Source organism: Vigna angularis, chromosome 10 (assembly GCF_016808095.1).
Source record: "Vigna angularis cultivar LongXiaoDou No.4 chromosome 10, ASM1680809v1, whole genome shotgun sequence".
Classification (NCBI taxonomy): Eukaryota; Viridiplantae; Streptophyta; class Magnoliopsida; order Fabales; family Fabaceae; genus Vigna; species Vigna angularis.
The window spans coordinates 26,105,139-26,122,685 of record NC_068979.1 but is presented as its reverse complement, the minus strand read 5'-3'; the positions used below and the strand labels follow the sequence as shown (position 1 = coordinate 26,122,685).

Sequence of the window (17,547 nt, the reverse complement as noted above, 5' to 3'; positions counted from 1 at the left end):
CAGTAAATCAGGCCGGTACAATCCGCCCAATCTGGCATGTCAGTCCAACACCCTAAACAAAACCTAAATAACTTGCCCTCTTTAATTTATAGTTGTAAAGATTAAGTATTAATGTTTGTTATATAAGTTAAATTAGAAAAACTAGAGAACATTATGTGCATAAATATATATATATATATATATATATATATATATATATATATATATATATATATAAACAAAGAAATGTTGATAAATAACCTAATTTTGATCATTAAATATTAAGGAACATTATTTTATTTATTATGTAATTTTAACAAATAAAAGTATAAATTATTAATAATAACTATAATTGTAAAAGTAATATTAAGATAGAATGTAAAGTATCTTCGTTCAAAAATAGAATTTAAATATTACAATAAACAACATTAAGATATTACTTACAAAAACAAAAAAAGTCAAACACATTTAATCGTGGTATAGTAGCAATAAATACTAAAATAACGATTTATTTTAAAAGTCTTTATAATATTTAGTTTCATTGCTTAAAAATATATAATTATAATCGAAGACAGCATCTAGTCATAAGTAGTTATTTTTCTTGAGTATAATATGTTTGTATTTAATCTTAAATAATATTTTAGAAGCGGGTGCTTAAAAATTTGGTTCACAACACACTAATATTATCCAAGTTCTCTTTTACCTCTGTTCAATTAAACATAACATCCAAGCAAAGCATTCTCTATACAAAGACATTTTATCTCAAGTTAATTTAGACATCATAAAATGGAGAGATTGTATTGAAAATGTTCCCATTATTTGCAGTATAATTTAGTACAGCCATTGCACCATAAATAGAGTCTACAAATCCTTGCAGCTTTTAGTGGATGCCACACTAGGTCGTCAAAAAACCAAAAAATAAAGAAAACCAAAGAGAAGAGTCCAGCTTGATTATATCCTCTCTACTAAAATTGGATTAGTCACTGCTTCCGGTTTTCACTAAGAAACCTAATGCCATCATCATCAATAATCTCCCTCCACTTCACAAACACATACAAAAATAGAGGGTGTGCCGAGTTATGTGTTATCCTGACCCGGCAACCAGAACAGCATCCACTTATATACAGTGATTCCCTTGGCTATGGATGCAATAAAAGGTATGTCAAATAATTCCAATAATTCATTGGCACATCAGATACAATGCACCTGCCCAAAAACAACTATATAATATCAAATATGAAGAGTGGGTTTAGTGCTAAACAACATTCTAATGTTAGGTTATCCAAGGAGAAAAACAAACAATAGTTTTAGACACTCCTTTATTAGTAAACTGAAGTGCATTAGTGTGAATACTGCATTCTAAGTAAATATTTTCACTCTAAGTAAAATACGGGTCCATTTGAATTGAGTTTTTCATTTTTGTTTTTATTTCCACTTGGTTTCCTAATTTCAAAAGTTTGAGTGATAGTGAAAATGATAAAAAAAAAATACATTTTATACAGGAAACAGTGAAAATGTGAAATGAAAACAAAGAAATTCCAAAATCAAATAATCCTTACATTTTGTAAAAAATAATCTTGTAAGTGTCAACTTACCATAAATTGTCAAAACTTACCATTCAAGCATAACCCCCACTGTAGTCAAGATTAAACAGAATGTCCCCTCGGCTTTCTGAACCCAATCTATAATTCAAGGAATTTGCCACTGATTGTACTCGATCATCACTTTCGTAGTCCATTTCTCTCGTGCATCGCCGCCTGACCTTTTTCAGAATCGATTTTGACGGTTCAAATCCAGCACACATCTGCCAAGGAATTTGATATGCATCAATGACCTTTGCTGGCAAATATATACATTTTTTAAAGAAAAAAGAACAGTGTAGATACCATATCATCAATCACTGCAAGAGCAGATTTGACATCCCGGTTAATCAGGTGGGCCTCAATTAGCAGGGAATATGATTTTGCATTAGGCTTGAGACCCAGACTCACCAGGTGCTCAAACACTTTTGAAGCTTCATGTGTCTGCCACAAGATAATTAAAGAGATAAGAGAGTTTTCTTTGTTTGACATACCATATCTTGCTGTAGTACACAATTTTTTGAAAGCCTGTAGTACATAATAATCAAGCAAAAAAAAAAGAAAAAAAAATGTATCCAATCCTACATCAGCTTCCAACCTAACATTTGCATTCATTCCTGTTATCCTATGCTATCCCAAAACAATTGAAACAAAGAAAAGCAAAATTGAGAAGCATCGATATAGTACCTATATATATACACGAGCATTTTAACTGAAACATCGGACTTCGAAAAGTTGGTTCATAAAGACAATGGCATTAAATTTGAAAAAAGGTTTACCCTTGCAAATATTGTGACACCTCTGTTACAATTACCTAACAATTAAGTGACTCATGTGAAAATAAATGAGGGTAAAAATGTGATTTAATATATTTGAGGGACTTGTCAGCAGTTTGGGAGCGCTCTTCCACTAATTTCATAAATTCTTTTGCATTTTCGATTTTCGGAATAGTAGATTTGATGTTACTTGCAATGCTCATTCTCATAAACATTAGACTAAGTCTGTTTGATCTTTCCAAGCTTTGTAATGAGTTTTCTCTTCATTGCTACTAATATCAGTGATAGCAGCCGGTTTCTCAACTTGAAGAGCCAAGTCAAGATCCAATACACCTAAGTGAAATTGGACTTGTTCACTCCAATCAGGAAAATTCAATCCATTAAAGACTGGAACAGACGTAGCGAGCGAGTGTAAAGATACCGGAAAGGGGGACTGTAATTAATACATGCTAATCATTAGTGCTTTGAGTCATAAATACAGATTCATACTTTAATCATCATTCTATGTATATTAGTGTTCTCCTTTGGGAGATCCATTAATACACAAACATAAGCATAATGATGCTAATAATTGTAAATCTTTATTGATAATTAAAATATGCATCAACTAGAATCATCTACTACCTTTGGCTATATAAATAAATCTAGCGAGCATAACAAAATTATCTACAATCATACTCATTAATTATAAGATCAAATAATCACCTTTGGATGATACAAAATATCTTATAATAATGAATTTTCAATTAACCCATAAATTAATTATTCATAATTTAGCATCCATACAATGAGTAATTGAAATAAAATCATTAATAATTTAAAATTAAATTAACTTTAAAATTTTGGTCACTAACAAAATTTACCATAATTAATTTCAAATAATAATCTTTAATTCATTATTAAAGGTTATTATTTAGTGTGTTGTAGGTTACCTTTACCATTCATATAAAACAAGCAAAATGAAAATTGATTTTCATTCACGGCAAATGTGCTATAGTATCCATCATTCATTCATATAAAAATAATGATGGCTTTCATTTACGTGGGATGTGATGCTTGGACCATTATTCAAAGGCAAAGGAAAGTTGCCTTTCTTTATTCACATGGAGACAAAGTTTGTCTTTTGAAAGTTTTATAATATATAACAAAGTTAACTTTCATTAACATGACATTCATTCCCGTAACCTTTCAACAATACTATTCATAAAAAAACAAAAGCTTTGCAAAAGTTGAAAGCACCCTTCAATATACCACACCATTCACGGCAAACAAAGTTTGTCCAACATTCATAAAGTTAAACCTTTAATGATAGCATTTTGGGTGCATTCCCGTAAGCTTTCAAATCCAAACTATTCATCATCTTCTTTGCAAAAACACTATTCATCATCTTCTACCTCTAACACATAATTCCAATATGCAGCCTTTTATATATACAACTTAAAGGATTTATTCCAGCACCACAATTTCATCATTTTTTAGGAAAAAATATGAATCAAATTTCTTTATTCTAGGAGAATCATAAATCTAACAACTTAAGCTCTGATACCACATGTAAGTTTAATGATTTTTTTTTATGAATAGTATATTTAAAAAAAAAAATCATTAAACTTACATGTGGTATCTTAGATTGTTAGATTTATGATTCTCCTAGAATAAAGAAATTTGATTCATGGTTTTTTCCTAAAAAATGATGAAATTGTGGTGCTGGAATAAATCCTTTAAGTTGTATATATAAAAGGCTGCATATTGGAATTATGTGTTAGAGGTAGAAGATGATGAATAGTGTTTTTGCAAAGAAGATGATGAATAGTATGGATTTGAAAGCTTACGGGAATGCACCCAAAATGTTATCATTAAAGGTTTAACTTTATGAATGTTGGACAAACTTTGTTTGCCGTGAATGGTGTGATGCATTGAAGGGTGCTTTCAACTTTTGCAAAGCTTTTGTTTTTTTATGAATAGTATTGTTGAAAGGTTACGGGAATGAATGCCATGTTAATGAAAGTTAACTTTGTTATATATTATAAAACTTTCAAGAGACAAACTTTGTCTCCATGTGAATAAAGAAAGGCAACTTTCCTTTGCCTTTTTATGAATAATGGTCCAAGCATCACATCCCACGTAAATGAAAGCCATCATTTTTTTATATGAATGAATGATGGATACTATAGCACATTTGTCGTGAATGAAAATCAATTTTCATTTTGCTTGTTTTATAATTTTATATGAATGGTAAAGGTAACCTACAACACATTAAATAATAACCTTTACTAATTAATTAAAGATTATTATTTATTATTATTATTTGAAATTAATTATGATAAATTTTGTTAGTCACCAAAGTGACCAAAATTTTAAAGTTAATTTAATTTCAAATTATTAATGATTTTATTTCAATTACTCATTGTATGGATACTAAATTATGAATAATTAATTTATGGGTTAATTGAAAATTCATTATTATAAGATATTTTGTATCATCCAAAGATGATTATTTGATCTTATAATTAATGAGTATGATTATAGATAATTTTGTATGCTCGCTAGATTTATTTATATACCCAAAGGTAGTAGATGATTCTAGTTGATGCATATTTTAATTATCAATAAAGATTTACAATTATTAGCATCATTATGCTTATGTTTGTGTATTAATGGATCTCCCAAAGGAGAACACTAATATACATAGAATGATGATTAAAGTATGAATCTGTATTTATGACTCAAAGCACTAATGATTAGCATGTATTAATTACAGTCCCCGTTCCGGTATCTTTACACTCGCTCGCTACGTCTGTTACAGTCTTTAATGGATTGAATTTCCCTGATTGGAGTGAACAAGTCCAATTTCACTTAGGTGTATTGGATCTTGACTTGGCTCTTCAAGTTGAGAAACCGGCTGCTATCACTGATATTAGTAGCAATGAAGAGAAAACTCATTACAAAACTTGGGAAAGATCAAACAAACTTAGTCTAATGTTTATGAAAATGAGCATTGCAAGTAACATCAAATCTGCTATTCCGAAAACCGAAAATGTAAAAAAATTTATGAAATTAGTGGAAGAGCGCTCCCAAACTGCTGACAAGTCCCTCGCTGGGACATTGATGAGTACGTTGACCACCATAAAGTTTGACGGTTCACGTACTATGCATGAACACGTGATCGAGATGACAAATATTGCAGCAAGACTTAAGTCTCTAGGAATGAAAGTGGATGAAACTTTTCTCGTGCATTTCATTTTGAACTCGCTACCGTCTGAGTATGGTCCATTTCAGATGAACTATAACACCTTAAAAGACAAATGGAATGTGCATGAATTGCACAGTATGTTAGTTCAAGAAGAGACCAGACTTAAAAACTTAAGAAGCCACTCTATTCATTATCTGAAGAATCAAGGAGTTGGAAAGAAATTTAAGAAACATGTAAAGGGTAAAGGACCATTAAAGATTGACGAGTCCTCAACCAAAATCCAGAAGAAAAATGACAAATGTCATTTCTGCAAGAAGCCTGGACATTTTCAGAAAGACTGCTTAAAGCGTAAAGCTTGGTTCGAAAAGAAAGGTGAGCATAATGCTTGCATATGTTTTGAATCAAACTTAACTGAAGTTCTCCATAATACTTGGTGGATTGATTCTGGATGTACGACTCATGTTTCTAATGTGATGCAGGGATTCCTTACAATCCGAACCATAAACCCAACTGAGAAGTTCGTCTTCATGGGAAATAGAGTGAAAGTTCCAGTGGAAGCCGTCGGGACTTATCGATTGATTCTTGACACTGGATATCACTTAGACCTGATGGATACTTTTTATGTACCTAGTATCACTAGAAATTTAATTTCTTTGTCTAAGCTTGATGTTGCTGGATACTCTTTTAAATTTGGGAATGGTTGTTTCAGTTTGTTTAAGCGTGCCTGTATGATTGGATCTGGTGCACTTTATGATGGTTTATATAAATTGAATTTGGATAATTTATATGCTGAATCTCTTATGACCTTGCATCACAATGTTAGCACTAAACGCAGTTTAGTGGATGAACGATCTGCTTATTTGTGGCATAAACGTTTGGGACACATTTCTAAAGAAAGGATGCAAAGATTAGTAAAGAATGAAATCCTTCCAGATTTAGATTTTACTGATTTGAATGTATGTGTGGATTGTATTAAAGGCAAACAAACAAAACACACAAAGAAAGGAGCCACAAGAAGTACACAACTTCTTGAAATTATACACACTGATATATGTGGTCCGTTTGATGTGAATTCCTTCAATAAAGAGAAATACTTCATCACCTTCATTGATGATTTTTCGCGTTATGGATATGTCTATCTACTGCATGAGAAATCTCAAGCAGTGAATGTGTTGGAAGTTTACGTAAATGAAGTAGAAAGACAATTAGACAGAAAGGTGAAAATTGTCAGGTCTGATAGAGGTGGTGAGTATTATGGAAGATATGATGAAAGTGGACAACATCCCGGTCCATTTGCTAAATTTCTTGAGAAACGTGGTATTTGTGCTCAATACACAATGCCAGGCACACCACAACAAAATGGTGTATCAGAAAGGCGTAATCGAACCTTAATGGATATGGTTAGGAGTATGTTAAGTAATTCATGTTTACCTGTATCGTTATGGATGTATTCCTTAAAAACTGCCATGTATTTGTTAAACAGGGTTCCCAGTAAGGTTGTTCAAAAGACTTCTTTTGAGTTATGGACAAATAGGAAACCCAGTTTGAGTCACCTGCATGTTTGGGGTTGTCAGGCAGAAATAAGAATTTATAATCCGCAAGAAAAGAAACTGGATGCAAGAACAATCAGTGGATATTTCATTGGTTATCCAGAAAAATCAAAAGGGTATATATTTTACTGTCCTAACCATAGTACAAGAATTGTTGAAACTGGAAATGCTCGGTTCATTGAAAATGGTGAAACTAGTGGGAGTGTAGATTCACGAAAGGTTGAAATTATAGAAATTAAAGTACAAGTTCCTGTAATTGGTACCTCTTCTTCAAGAGTTGTTGTTCCTCGTGTTGTAGAAACACACAACAATCAAGAAGAACAACACATCAATACTCCCATGATTAACAATGAACCAGTTGTAGAACAATCACAAGAAATAGTATTAAGAAGATCTCAAAGAGAAAGAAAGTCTGCTATTTTGAATGATTATGTGGTTTATCTACAAGATTCAGAAAATGACTTAAGTATTGATAACAATCCAGTTTCATTTTCAGAAGCCATTAATGGTGATAATTCTGATAAGTGGTTAAATGCTATGAAAGATGAGCTTAAATCGATGGTACAAAATGATGTATGGGATCTTGTGGAATTACCAGAAGGATGCAAGAGAGTTGGGTGTAAATGGGTCCTTAAGACTAAGCGTGACTCTCATGGTAATATCGAACGCTACAAGGCCCGACTTGTTGCCAAAGGTTTTACTCAGAAAGATGGCATTGACTATAAGGAAACTTTTTCACCTGTTTCTAAGAAAGATTCTTTCCGAATTATCATGGCATTAGTAGCTCATTATGATCTTGAGTTGCATCAAATGGATGTCAAAACTGCTTTTCTGAATGGGGATTTAGAAGAGGATGTCTATATGGATCAACCGGTAGGGTTCACTGAAAAAGGAAAGGAACACATGGTGTATAAACTAAAGAAATCAATATATGGACTTAAACAAGCTTCCCGACAATGGTATCTCAAGTTCAATGATACTATTATATCCTTTGGATTTAAGGAAAACACTGTTGATCGGTGTATATATCTAAAGGTCAGTGGGAGCAAGTTTATATTTTTGATTCTATATATTGATGATATCTTGCTTGCAACTAATGACCTTGGTCTATTAAGTGAGACTAAGAAATTTCTCTCTAACAACTTTGAAATGGAAGATATGAGTGAGGCATATTATGTGATAGGAATAGAAATATTCCATGATAGATCACAAGGATTGTTAGGTTTGTCTCAGAAAGCATATATTAATAAAGTTTTAGAGAGATTTAAAATGGATAAATGTTCAGCATCTCCCGTTCCAATACATAAAGGAGACAAGTTTAGTCTCATGCAATGTCCAAAGAATGATTTGGAACGGAAACAGATGGAAAATATCCCTTATGCATCTGTTGTTGGGAGTTTGATGTATGCTCAAACATGTACAAGACCAGATATTAGTTTTGCAGTTGGTATGCTTGGTAGATATCAGAGTAATCCAGGAATGGATCATTGGAAAGCTGCAAAGAAAGTTTTAAGATACCTACAAGGAACAAAGAATCACATGCTTACTTATAAAAGATCTAATCATCTTGAAGTGATTGGATATACAGATTCAGACTTTACTGGCTGTATAGATACAAGAAAATCTACATATGGTTATCTGTATCTTTTAGCCGGAGGAGCAATCTCATGGAAAAGTGCGAAGCAGTCCGTCATTGCTACACCCACTATGGAAGCTGAATTTGTGGCATGCTTTGAGGCCACTATTCAGGCTAATTGGTTGTGGAACTTTATTTCAGGACTTGGAATAGTTGACAGTATTGCCAAGCCGCTGAAAATTTATTGTGACAATTCCGCAGCAGTCTTCTTTTCTAAGAACGACAAGTATTCCAAAGGTGCTAAACATATGGAATTGAAATACTTTGTCGTTAAAGAAGAAATTCAGAAACATAAAGTGTCAATAGAACATATTAGCACTGATTTTATGATTTCTGACCCTTTAACAAAAGGGTTACCGCCCAAATTATTTATTGATCATGTAAAGAATATGGGCATTATGTCTACCATTGAAAGTTGAATGTTAATGTTATTAATGCTTATGTGACACTTGAGTTCTTTAATGTATAAGTTTCTGAAATTTGTATTTGTATTTTCTTCTATATGGTTATGTATACAAATTATGATGAAGAAAAAGAAACAAATTATATTATTGTTATTAAAATGACATTATGTTTGAACCCATTATGTATTTAAGTTTTGTAACGTCATATTAAAGAGAAAGAGATAATACAGTAGTACATGGAAGGAGACATATTGGTTGAATGATGTGCGACCGCCATGACTCTTATTATTTCTATATCTTTAATTATGAATAATGATGAAGCCAATTATGTAAAGTCCTCAAATGCGCATTATGATTATTTATTAAATCACAAAATGTTATGATATCACAAGAGTCAAGTGGGAGAATGTTAGAATTACCTAACAATTAAGTGACTCGTGAAAATAAATAAGGGTTAAAATGTGATTTAATATATTTGAGGGACTTAATGGCAATTACAACTTGATGAAAGTTGTATAAGAATGGTTGAAGGGTTCTGTCCCTGATGCACACAATTCTTGAAGAAGCTCTCTCTTCCATTAAAATATCATCAAGAAAGTATTGAGAGAATTAAGGTTACATAAAGGGATAGATTGGGTAAGGAGTTGAAGATCTAGAGCAAGGAAATCAAGAACCAATTAGCATGGATCAAGGTTAGTAATTTCTTAACTTGCTTATGTAATTATGTTTAATCTAGTGAGAATCATAAATTCTTAAGATCCTAATGTCATGTAATCAAGATCAATGAAAACTTACAACCTCATCTCAATCTTTCAACTCATTTCCTAACAGCTAAACTAGACGGTCTTGTGGCTAGTCATCTTTCTCAATCCTCATACCAGAGAGAAAAAAGGTTTTGTTTATTGAATAAAAGTTGAAAGTAATCGAGGGTATTTTTTATAAGAAAAGATCATTCAAAAAGACAATGTGAAAAGGGTTCTATAGAAAGGGACGAACAAATTTCTCAGAAAGACGTCTATATAAAGGGATAGAGGTAACAAATGTCAAATATCATGCATCAAAGCTTGGAAAACAGATTTAATGTCTAACGCAGGCTTTCTAAAGGTGGGATCTGTGAAAGCAGTGAAGAGGATGAACAAAAAGATACATATATAGTGGGTTGGGAGAAGGAATCATCACCTTCTTGAGCTTCCCAAAGGCATATATCAGCCCATTGTACGAATGAATATCAGGGCTCAACCCAAAAGTAGATCCAATTGACTCAAAAGTTTGATAAGCTCGATCAAGGTCCCATATGTTTGCACATCCTAAAATGACGCAATTTAGTGCAGCAACAGATTTATAAGGACGCTCGGCATGATTTAAATTCTCCAGTTGAAAATAAACCTAAATAGAACAGAGCATGATTAGATGAAGCTGAAGGTGGAGCTGAATGCAACATTAGTAAAAACTGCATAGATCATGGCAAAAATTCAATCTACGCTGCAAACCTGTCAACAGTAGAAATGACATTTTATAAATGTAACATATGTCACGGCAACATAGAAGCTTTTTTAAATATATTGTCAAAAATAGAAATTGTATCATCTATTTCCTCATGAAAACTTGTAAATATCAAAACTGGTGGTGAATTCAATAAAAATGCCATGCATCACAAAGAATTGGAATGGTAACAAATGTGAAAGGTTAGGTACTACTAAATATTTTGTTCAACAGAGAAAGATATACATTATCTAGAGTCTCAAAACCCTTCTTAGAGCATGCCAAAACCAATGGATGTAACGAGGTAAATGGGCAGAACAATTCTTCAGCTTCTTCACCCGCGTCTCCATAAGCCAATTCATACTCATTCAGAGTACTAAAAGCCTTTTGCAGATTTCCCATTGATGCAAGGGCATATATCTTCCCTAGGTATGACTCAGGATTAGGGGCTTTCTTTTTACGCAGTGAGCGGTCCAACACAGCCCATGATGCCCCTAGCAACTCAGAATCATAGGTTCTACCAGCAGTCAAAATTGCTGACAGAACTAAACCTTCATCTGCAGACAGAAATATAGGGGCTCTTTGACGTTCACCCTTTACAATCCATCTGGCCATATACTCCAGGCCATAAAAAGCTAGTTTGCTATTATCCTCCCGAGTTGCAGTTTCAATAATAAAATTGCACAAGTCCCAGTTGGGGCAGAGAGCTTTGTTTACATCTGAAGCCTGGAAATAACAAAGAGATTTGAGAACATTAACAGAAGAAACATCAAGTTAGTAGTCAATCTGTTAAAGACAAATTTATGGCTAAATTGCAATTTTGGTCTCCTTTTAATATTTCCTCTGAAATTTAAGTCCCCAATTTTAGATACGTTTCATTTCAATTTAATTGAACCCTAAACCTATCATATTCATTTCAGGTATCATCAAGAAATAAATTAATTAATTAAAATTACAAATGAAATAAATGTATAGAAATTTGAGGATTGAATCAAAATTACAGGTTTTCTAAAATATAGGGACAAAATAACAATTTAGACAGTTTATTAAGCGTCAACAAGACTAATCACTCACCCTGCACCTTTCAATTATTGTCACCAACGTATCAAGCCTTCCCTTAGTGAGACATCTCCTTACACAGTTCATAAATACCTTCATTGACAAGATGTTACCAGATTTCAAAATTTGATCTATATATTTGAACGCAGCATCAATCTGGTCCGTAGAAAAGAGCAATCCAATGACCAAGTCGTATGATTCGTCATCAGGGAGAGTCTCATTTCCTGTCTGCAGCATCCTGATAATATCATAATAACAAAGAAAAACTTTATATATAAAGAAAAAATGTAAATGTGCTCAATTACTTGTACAAATACCACAGACAAATTTAGCTTACACACTATGAAAGTTATTTGAAGTGGTTAGTCTCATTGGTCTGCTTGCTGGCATTTCAACTGTGGTTTTTGTTCAATAATAAAAGGGAGGTCCATTCAGATGAGTGTGAGAAACTTCATTTGAAGTAGCCCCTAACTCCTACCAAAGATAAAGGAAAGTGCTTAGAGAAAATAAACTATTTTTGGAGGGAAGTTTCTTCACCTTCTTTGTTTACTTGATTTAGTTTTTGTCTTAGAATAAATTCTAGACTTATCTTTTCTCTTGTGTTTTTGTAGGTTTGCTTTTGGAACCTCTTCTTTTAATGTTGAGACTCCCTTTGGAAGTTTTGGATGGTGAAAAACCTAGCCCAACATGAGGATTGCTCCTGGATACCCCAAGCTTGCTAAGGACACCTTGATGGATGAAGGGCATTGGAGCTTGGCACAACACTTGGGGCGGCACATGGAGTGGAGAGGAGACTCAATAGACCTTCTAGATCGCGTGTCTCATCCTTGGAGAGCAAGGAGGTGCCTAGGTCATGCTAGGTTGCCCTAGTTTTTAGGTTGACATACCTTCTAGAAAGATACTTTGTATTTTTGCTAAGAGGTCCCTACTCATGCCTACATAAGGTAGCCCCTCCACCACTTGTAAAGGGTTGGAATTATGAGTATATACACTAACATTTCAGCCATTGTGAACTTGCTCTTTTGAAAGTGCTCCAGCTTTTAGTCTTATGTCTGGAATCGTCCACTCCTTTGAAGTGCTCATTCAATTGAATCGTCCACTCCTCTCTTTGAGCTCCTTTGAAGTGTGCATTCACATCTTAATACCCAGTTATCTTAATGTTCAGCGGGAATCTTCTTGGAGATTTCCTAAGAAACATTAACAGAAACACTTACACTCCTTCAAAATATAAGATGAACTTACATCAGAGCCTAACTTCGTAAAAGCTAGATATTAGGAGTGGGCTCACCTCAAATTAAATCAAATCAAATGACATAGAACCCACTCTGTCTGTGTATGGACTGATCTTTCAACCTGATGAGTTGACAATGAAGCTAGAATTTCACATCAGCTGGAAATTAGACACAACTCCAACTTCTAAAGTTTTGTCATGTAACAGTTTGGCTTTTAACAAGTGTGGGATCTCCGCTACACCAAGATTAACTATAAAAAATTCAAAACGTCGACCCAATTCTTTTCAATCCAATTACAATTAACTAAACATGTAAATATTAGTTAAGGTAATATATAGTTAAACCATTGGCAGCTCTTCTAGCACTGTTAGCTCTTGCCTGGTAAGCAGTATTACACGCCATTTCAGAACAGTAATTTTCCCATAACCAAACCCAAAACCTCTCCAATATCCACATGTCAATTTCAGTACTTTGGAATAGCTCAACTCGTGTAAGTAAGAAACTTAATTTACTTTTCTTTCTTATTGTTCTAATCCTACAAGTGTTTACAAGAAACGTTAATCCAAGACCTTAATTTGATCTAACTTTTTGCAAATTAAGAACTTACAATGCTGTACACTGGACAAACCATAAGGCAATGCTCAACGCCCTCTCACTAGCTCATTTTTTATCATGGTCATTTGACCACTCACGACTGCAGGGACTCTTTACAGTCCAATAAGCACAACTAAGAAAATGAACTTATCTGTAACTCAAAATTAACTTATATGCATTAACAAAACTTTAAGTTGAGACTGAAACTGTAAAATATTTTTAGAGGGCTTAAGAGATCTCTCTCACTGTCATTCTATATATAATGAAAATACAAGAGTACATGTAGTAAGGGACTTCACCAGACCCCTAAGTGCAGAACTAGGTACAACTAATAAATGAAGGTAGCATACTACACCTTGCCTAGACTTAATGATTATACATAGATATAATTATTCTAACACTCCCTCTCAAGCTTGTATGAACCAAGCTTGCAATAGATAAACTCAATTTGATATCACTTTAGGAACTTGGTCCATACATATGTAAGTTGGTCATTTGAACCAACAAAATCAACTTGTCTCGAATGAGACAATAGACGTGGGAACTTCAACTTAGAACAAGATGCATGTATGCTTCAGACCATGGAGAGAGAATGTCTATAAACCAAATTGGACTCACAAACCAACATAGCCAAAGAGACTCCTCCTAAGATATATGATCCCTTGTCAAGAGTTTGCAGCAAACAAATGACAATGGTAGACGGATAGCAAAAGTGCACACACATATTAACAGATAACTCTCAACAACTTATGGAGAATAAAATTGGACAACAATGGACAACCACAAAACTTCAACTAGCACCATGAACCTTCAACTAGGATGACTTTGGTAAAAGAGATTTCCATCAAAAGTGGATGACGGCCAGCAGTGGTAGACAGACAAACTGCAGGGATTGGATTGCCATCAAGTAAGGATGTTTTGTTTTCTCTAAAAAATTGGACCCTTCATTCAGTTACTTCAATGGGAAATTTGTCAAGCCCTAGACATCCTTCATCCTTTCGTCAATCAATCACATTGTACAATGCAAATCAAAGTCTCTATTGTCACTCAACAGCCATGTGTCACTCGTAACAGCATCACTACCAGCACCATAATCTTCTTCTTCCCTGCATATGGGTTCTTATTGCCTCTCAAATTTGGTCGAACCCTTGCATCTCTTGAGGAAAACTCTTTTGAAGAACCAAATCTTCTAGCTTCACAGTATGTTATCGGCTCGTCGTCATTTTCATCGTTCACCATGAGGGGGAATATATTTCAGCTGTTGCATGCCCCCATCAGTCAGTTATGGCAGTTTAGTCCTGGAGTTTGTCACTTTTAGCCATTGCAAGCCCCATCCTTATTTGTCCTGACCCAGTGTTCGTGACCTGTTTACACCCTGAATTTTATAATATTCTATTTTCTGGCCTTAACTTATCCATTTCATCCCAAAAAATGCACTGGGATTATCGAAACTCCGTTCTAAGAAAATTAAACATAATTTTTTTACTGATAAAGGTGCTTGAAAAGTGTACCAGACTGGCTCCCCCCACCTCACCTATTGTCCAGAAATCTCCATTCTTCAAAACTTCTTCCACTCTTCTGCTTTCCTCTCTCTTTTTTTCCCTTGACCTTACACTGGAGTACCCTCTGCTATTCCCTCCAAATTCCATCACAGAAATTTCTCTTATACCCGCTCAACATCCATCATCACCATAATCATGACTCTTGTGATGTATTTTGTTCTTTTTCTTGCCTTCACTGGCCATTCAAGTAAGCTCCTGGATTTGCCTGTGTTTTTCTCAAGCTCAGTTCAGCATGTGGTTTAATGGCTTTTTTTTTGTATCATGATATATAAACTCTCAGATTTGTTCTCATGATTGCTATGTCTTACTGTTTTTTCTGTTTTGGTTTTGTGATACAGCTTGAGATTTTGAGATGGATTTTGTTCAGGAACTTTTCTATTTTTGTTCTGTTTTACTGAAGGCTGGAGCTTTTAAGGAAAGATGGGATTTTTAATGGACTAACTGTTCTCTTTACATTTTTTACAATTTGTTTTTGGTCATGAACAGGTGCTATAGATTATGCAAGTGGTGCAGGAGCTGATTGTTCCCCTATTCTTCAAAATGGAGCATGTTACCAACCTAACACTGTGAAGGATCACTGCAACTATGCTGTTAATAGCTATTTCCAGAGAAAGGGTCAGGCTCAGGGAAGCTGTGATTTGCTGGTACTGCCACCCCAAGCCAAAATCCACCTAGTAAGTGACCACCACTTTCTAGTCACCTTCAAAAAATTTGAACTTTCTTGACAAAATTCCCTTTTTTCTAATTCTTCTCTGTTTGTTGTTGTCCCTACCTCTTTGATCTGCAGCTTCAGCATCCACATGTGTTTACCCCTCAAGCCCTGGGTATGTTCTTGATCATGGATCTTGCTGATTTGTTTAAATTAATACGCAATCATTCATTTATTTCTCTGAATTTCAAGTTCAATTTTTTATTTAATTTTTTCCTAATGGCAAGATGTTGGTTGCTTGCATGCTGTATTAAACCAGCTTTTTCTTCCATTTACAGAACATGAAGAAAACCCTTCTTGCCCTTTTCTCTCTATGTTGAAGTTGCCTTTCATATCAATCAAATTGCCTACTTTGGTGCCCTTAGATGGCTTTGGTTAGATTCAACTTCAATTATATCATTTGCAAAAGCAAAAGCAAACTGTTATTTTTTTACATACTTTTAGTTTACAGTAGCCAAAAGGCCATTTTTTGGGGTTCATGTACCCACCTCCTGAATCAGATTTACTCAGAAGCCAATGACATCATGATCAACCCTTTTGAAACATTAGCTGTCATCATTATGATGTTGCACAAAAAATAAACTTATTCTTAAACTTAAACACAATTTAGAAACAAAAATTTAGCAAAGGTATAAACCCCTCCAAATTAGTAGGAGAAACTAATTTCCAAACAACAACAATAATAAGATAATACTGATATAGTAGTAGTCCAAAATCTTCAAACCTAAAGAACTGCATTGGTTTCAATTCAACGAAACGAGTGCGATTAGAAGACTAACCGTTGGAGCAATATTTCCGCGGCGGCGGTTTCGTTAGCCTGGCACATGGCTTTGAGGACGAGGTTAAACGACGCCGTATTGGGCTTCACATTGAAATCATCCATCTGAGCGAGGAGGTCGAGAAGTTCGGAGGGTGAGGAGCCGAGCATGAGGTTGGCGCGGAGGTAGTGGTTGAAGAGGTTGACGTCGGGACGGTTAGGCTTGCCGGTCTTGTCGAGGGCGCCAACCCAGGTCTCGAAGGTTTTCTTGACTTTGTTCCACTCGTTCGAGGCCATGCAATCGCCGAAGAGGTCGAGTAGCGCCTGAGGGTCGTAAGAATCGGAGGGTGCACGGTTGTAGAATCCGATGGGAGCGATCGCGTGGTCGGAGGGATGGGAGGAGGGGCCAGGGGTGCGCCAGTTTTGGTGGTAGAGAGGGCTGCCGGAGGCGGGGTTGGGAGGGAGAGGGGTGGGATCCGCCAGCTGAGGCTCCTGCGAGAGGAAGGGGAATGTGGATATGGTCTTGATGAGGGAAGAGGGTTTCGGGAAGAGAATGGAACGCGTGCGGAAGAGGATCGCCATTTGCGGCGCCATCAGTGGACTCAGAGAGAGAGAGAGAGAGAGAGAGAGAGAGTGACTGTGCTTTCGGGTTTAGGGTTTTCTTTTGCTTCTTCAGGGTTTGAGATTTGGTGAGCTGGAAGGGGTGAGGGGTAGAATTGGTAAACTGGTGTTATTTTGGGAGGAAGTACGGCTTCAATGTTGGGCTGGGCGGAACATAAAATGATTATTTTACCCTTCAGTATTATTTCATTCAATCAAACATCACACTGTTCCAGTATATACCAATTTTAGAAACCCTCCATTAACAACATCGTTAAATTATATGTTTTTACTAATAAATACATCCACAAATATCAAAGGCATTGTTCTTTTATAGGAATTCAGGGAAGATGATTTAAGGGAAATGATTTGAATGAATTTGAGTGAATTTGAGAATAATTTTTGTATTGTTTTTTTGAGTGGATTTATGAATAATT

General features: G+C 34.7%; 1 protein-coding gene across 4 annotated transcripts; it reads right to left on the bottom strand.

Moving 5' to 3' along the window:
- Positions 1–750: 750 nt before the first annotated feature.
- LOC108342815 (pentatricopeptide repeat-containing protein At1g26460, mitochondrial) lies at positions 751–17,232 on the bottom strand. Of its 4 annotated transcripts, none has more exons than XM_052869896.1 (7): positions 16,533–17,229; positions 11,672–11,894; positions 10,844–11,323; positions 10,295–10,501; positions 1,866–2,003; positions 1,575–1,783; positions 751–1,199 (listed from the first exon to the last, which is right to left on the bottom strand). In XM_052869896.1, the coding sequence occupies exons 1-6, from the start codon at positions 17,102–17,104 to the stop codon at positions 1,598–1,600; spliced, it is 1,806 nt and encodes a 601-aa protein (XP_052725856.1). In that variant the 5' UTR covers positions 17,105–17,229; the 3' UTR covers positions 751–1,199; positions 1,575–1,597. The 4 variants fall into 4 exon arrangements, with proteins under 4 accessions (XP_052725856.1, XP_052725855.1, XP_017436124.1 ...); XM_052869895.1 differs by having other exon boundaries at positions 1,595–1,783; XM_017580635.2 differs by having other exon boundaries at positions 751–1,185; positions 1,595–1,783; positions 16,533–17,228.
- Between the last annotated feature and the right edge of the window lie 315 nt (positions 17,233–17,547).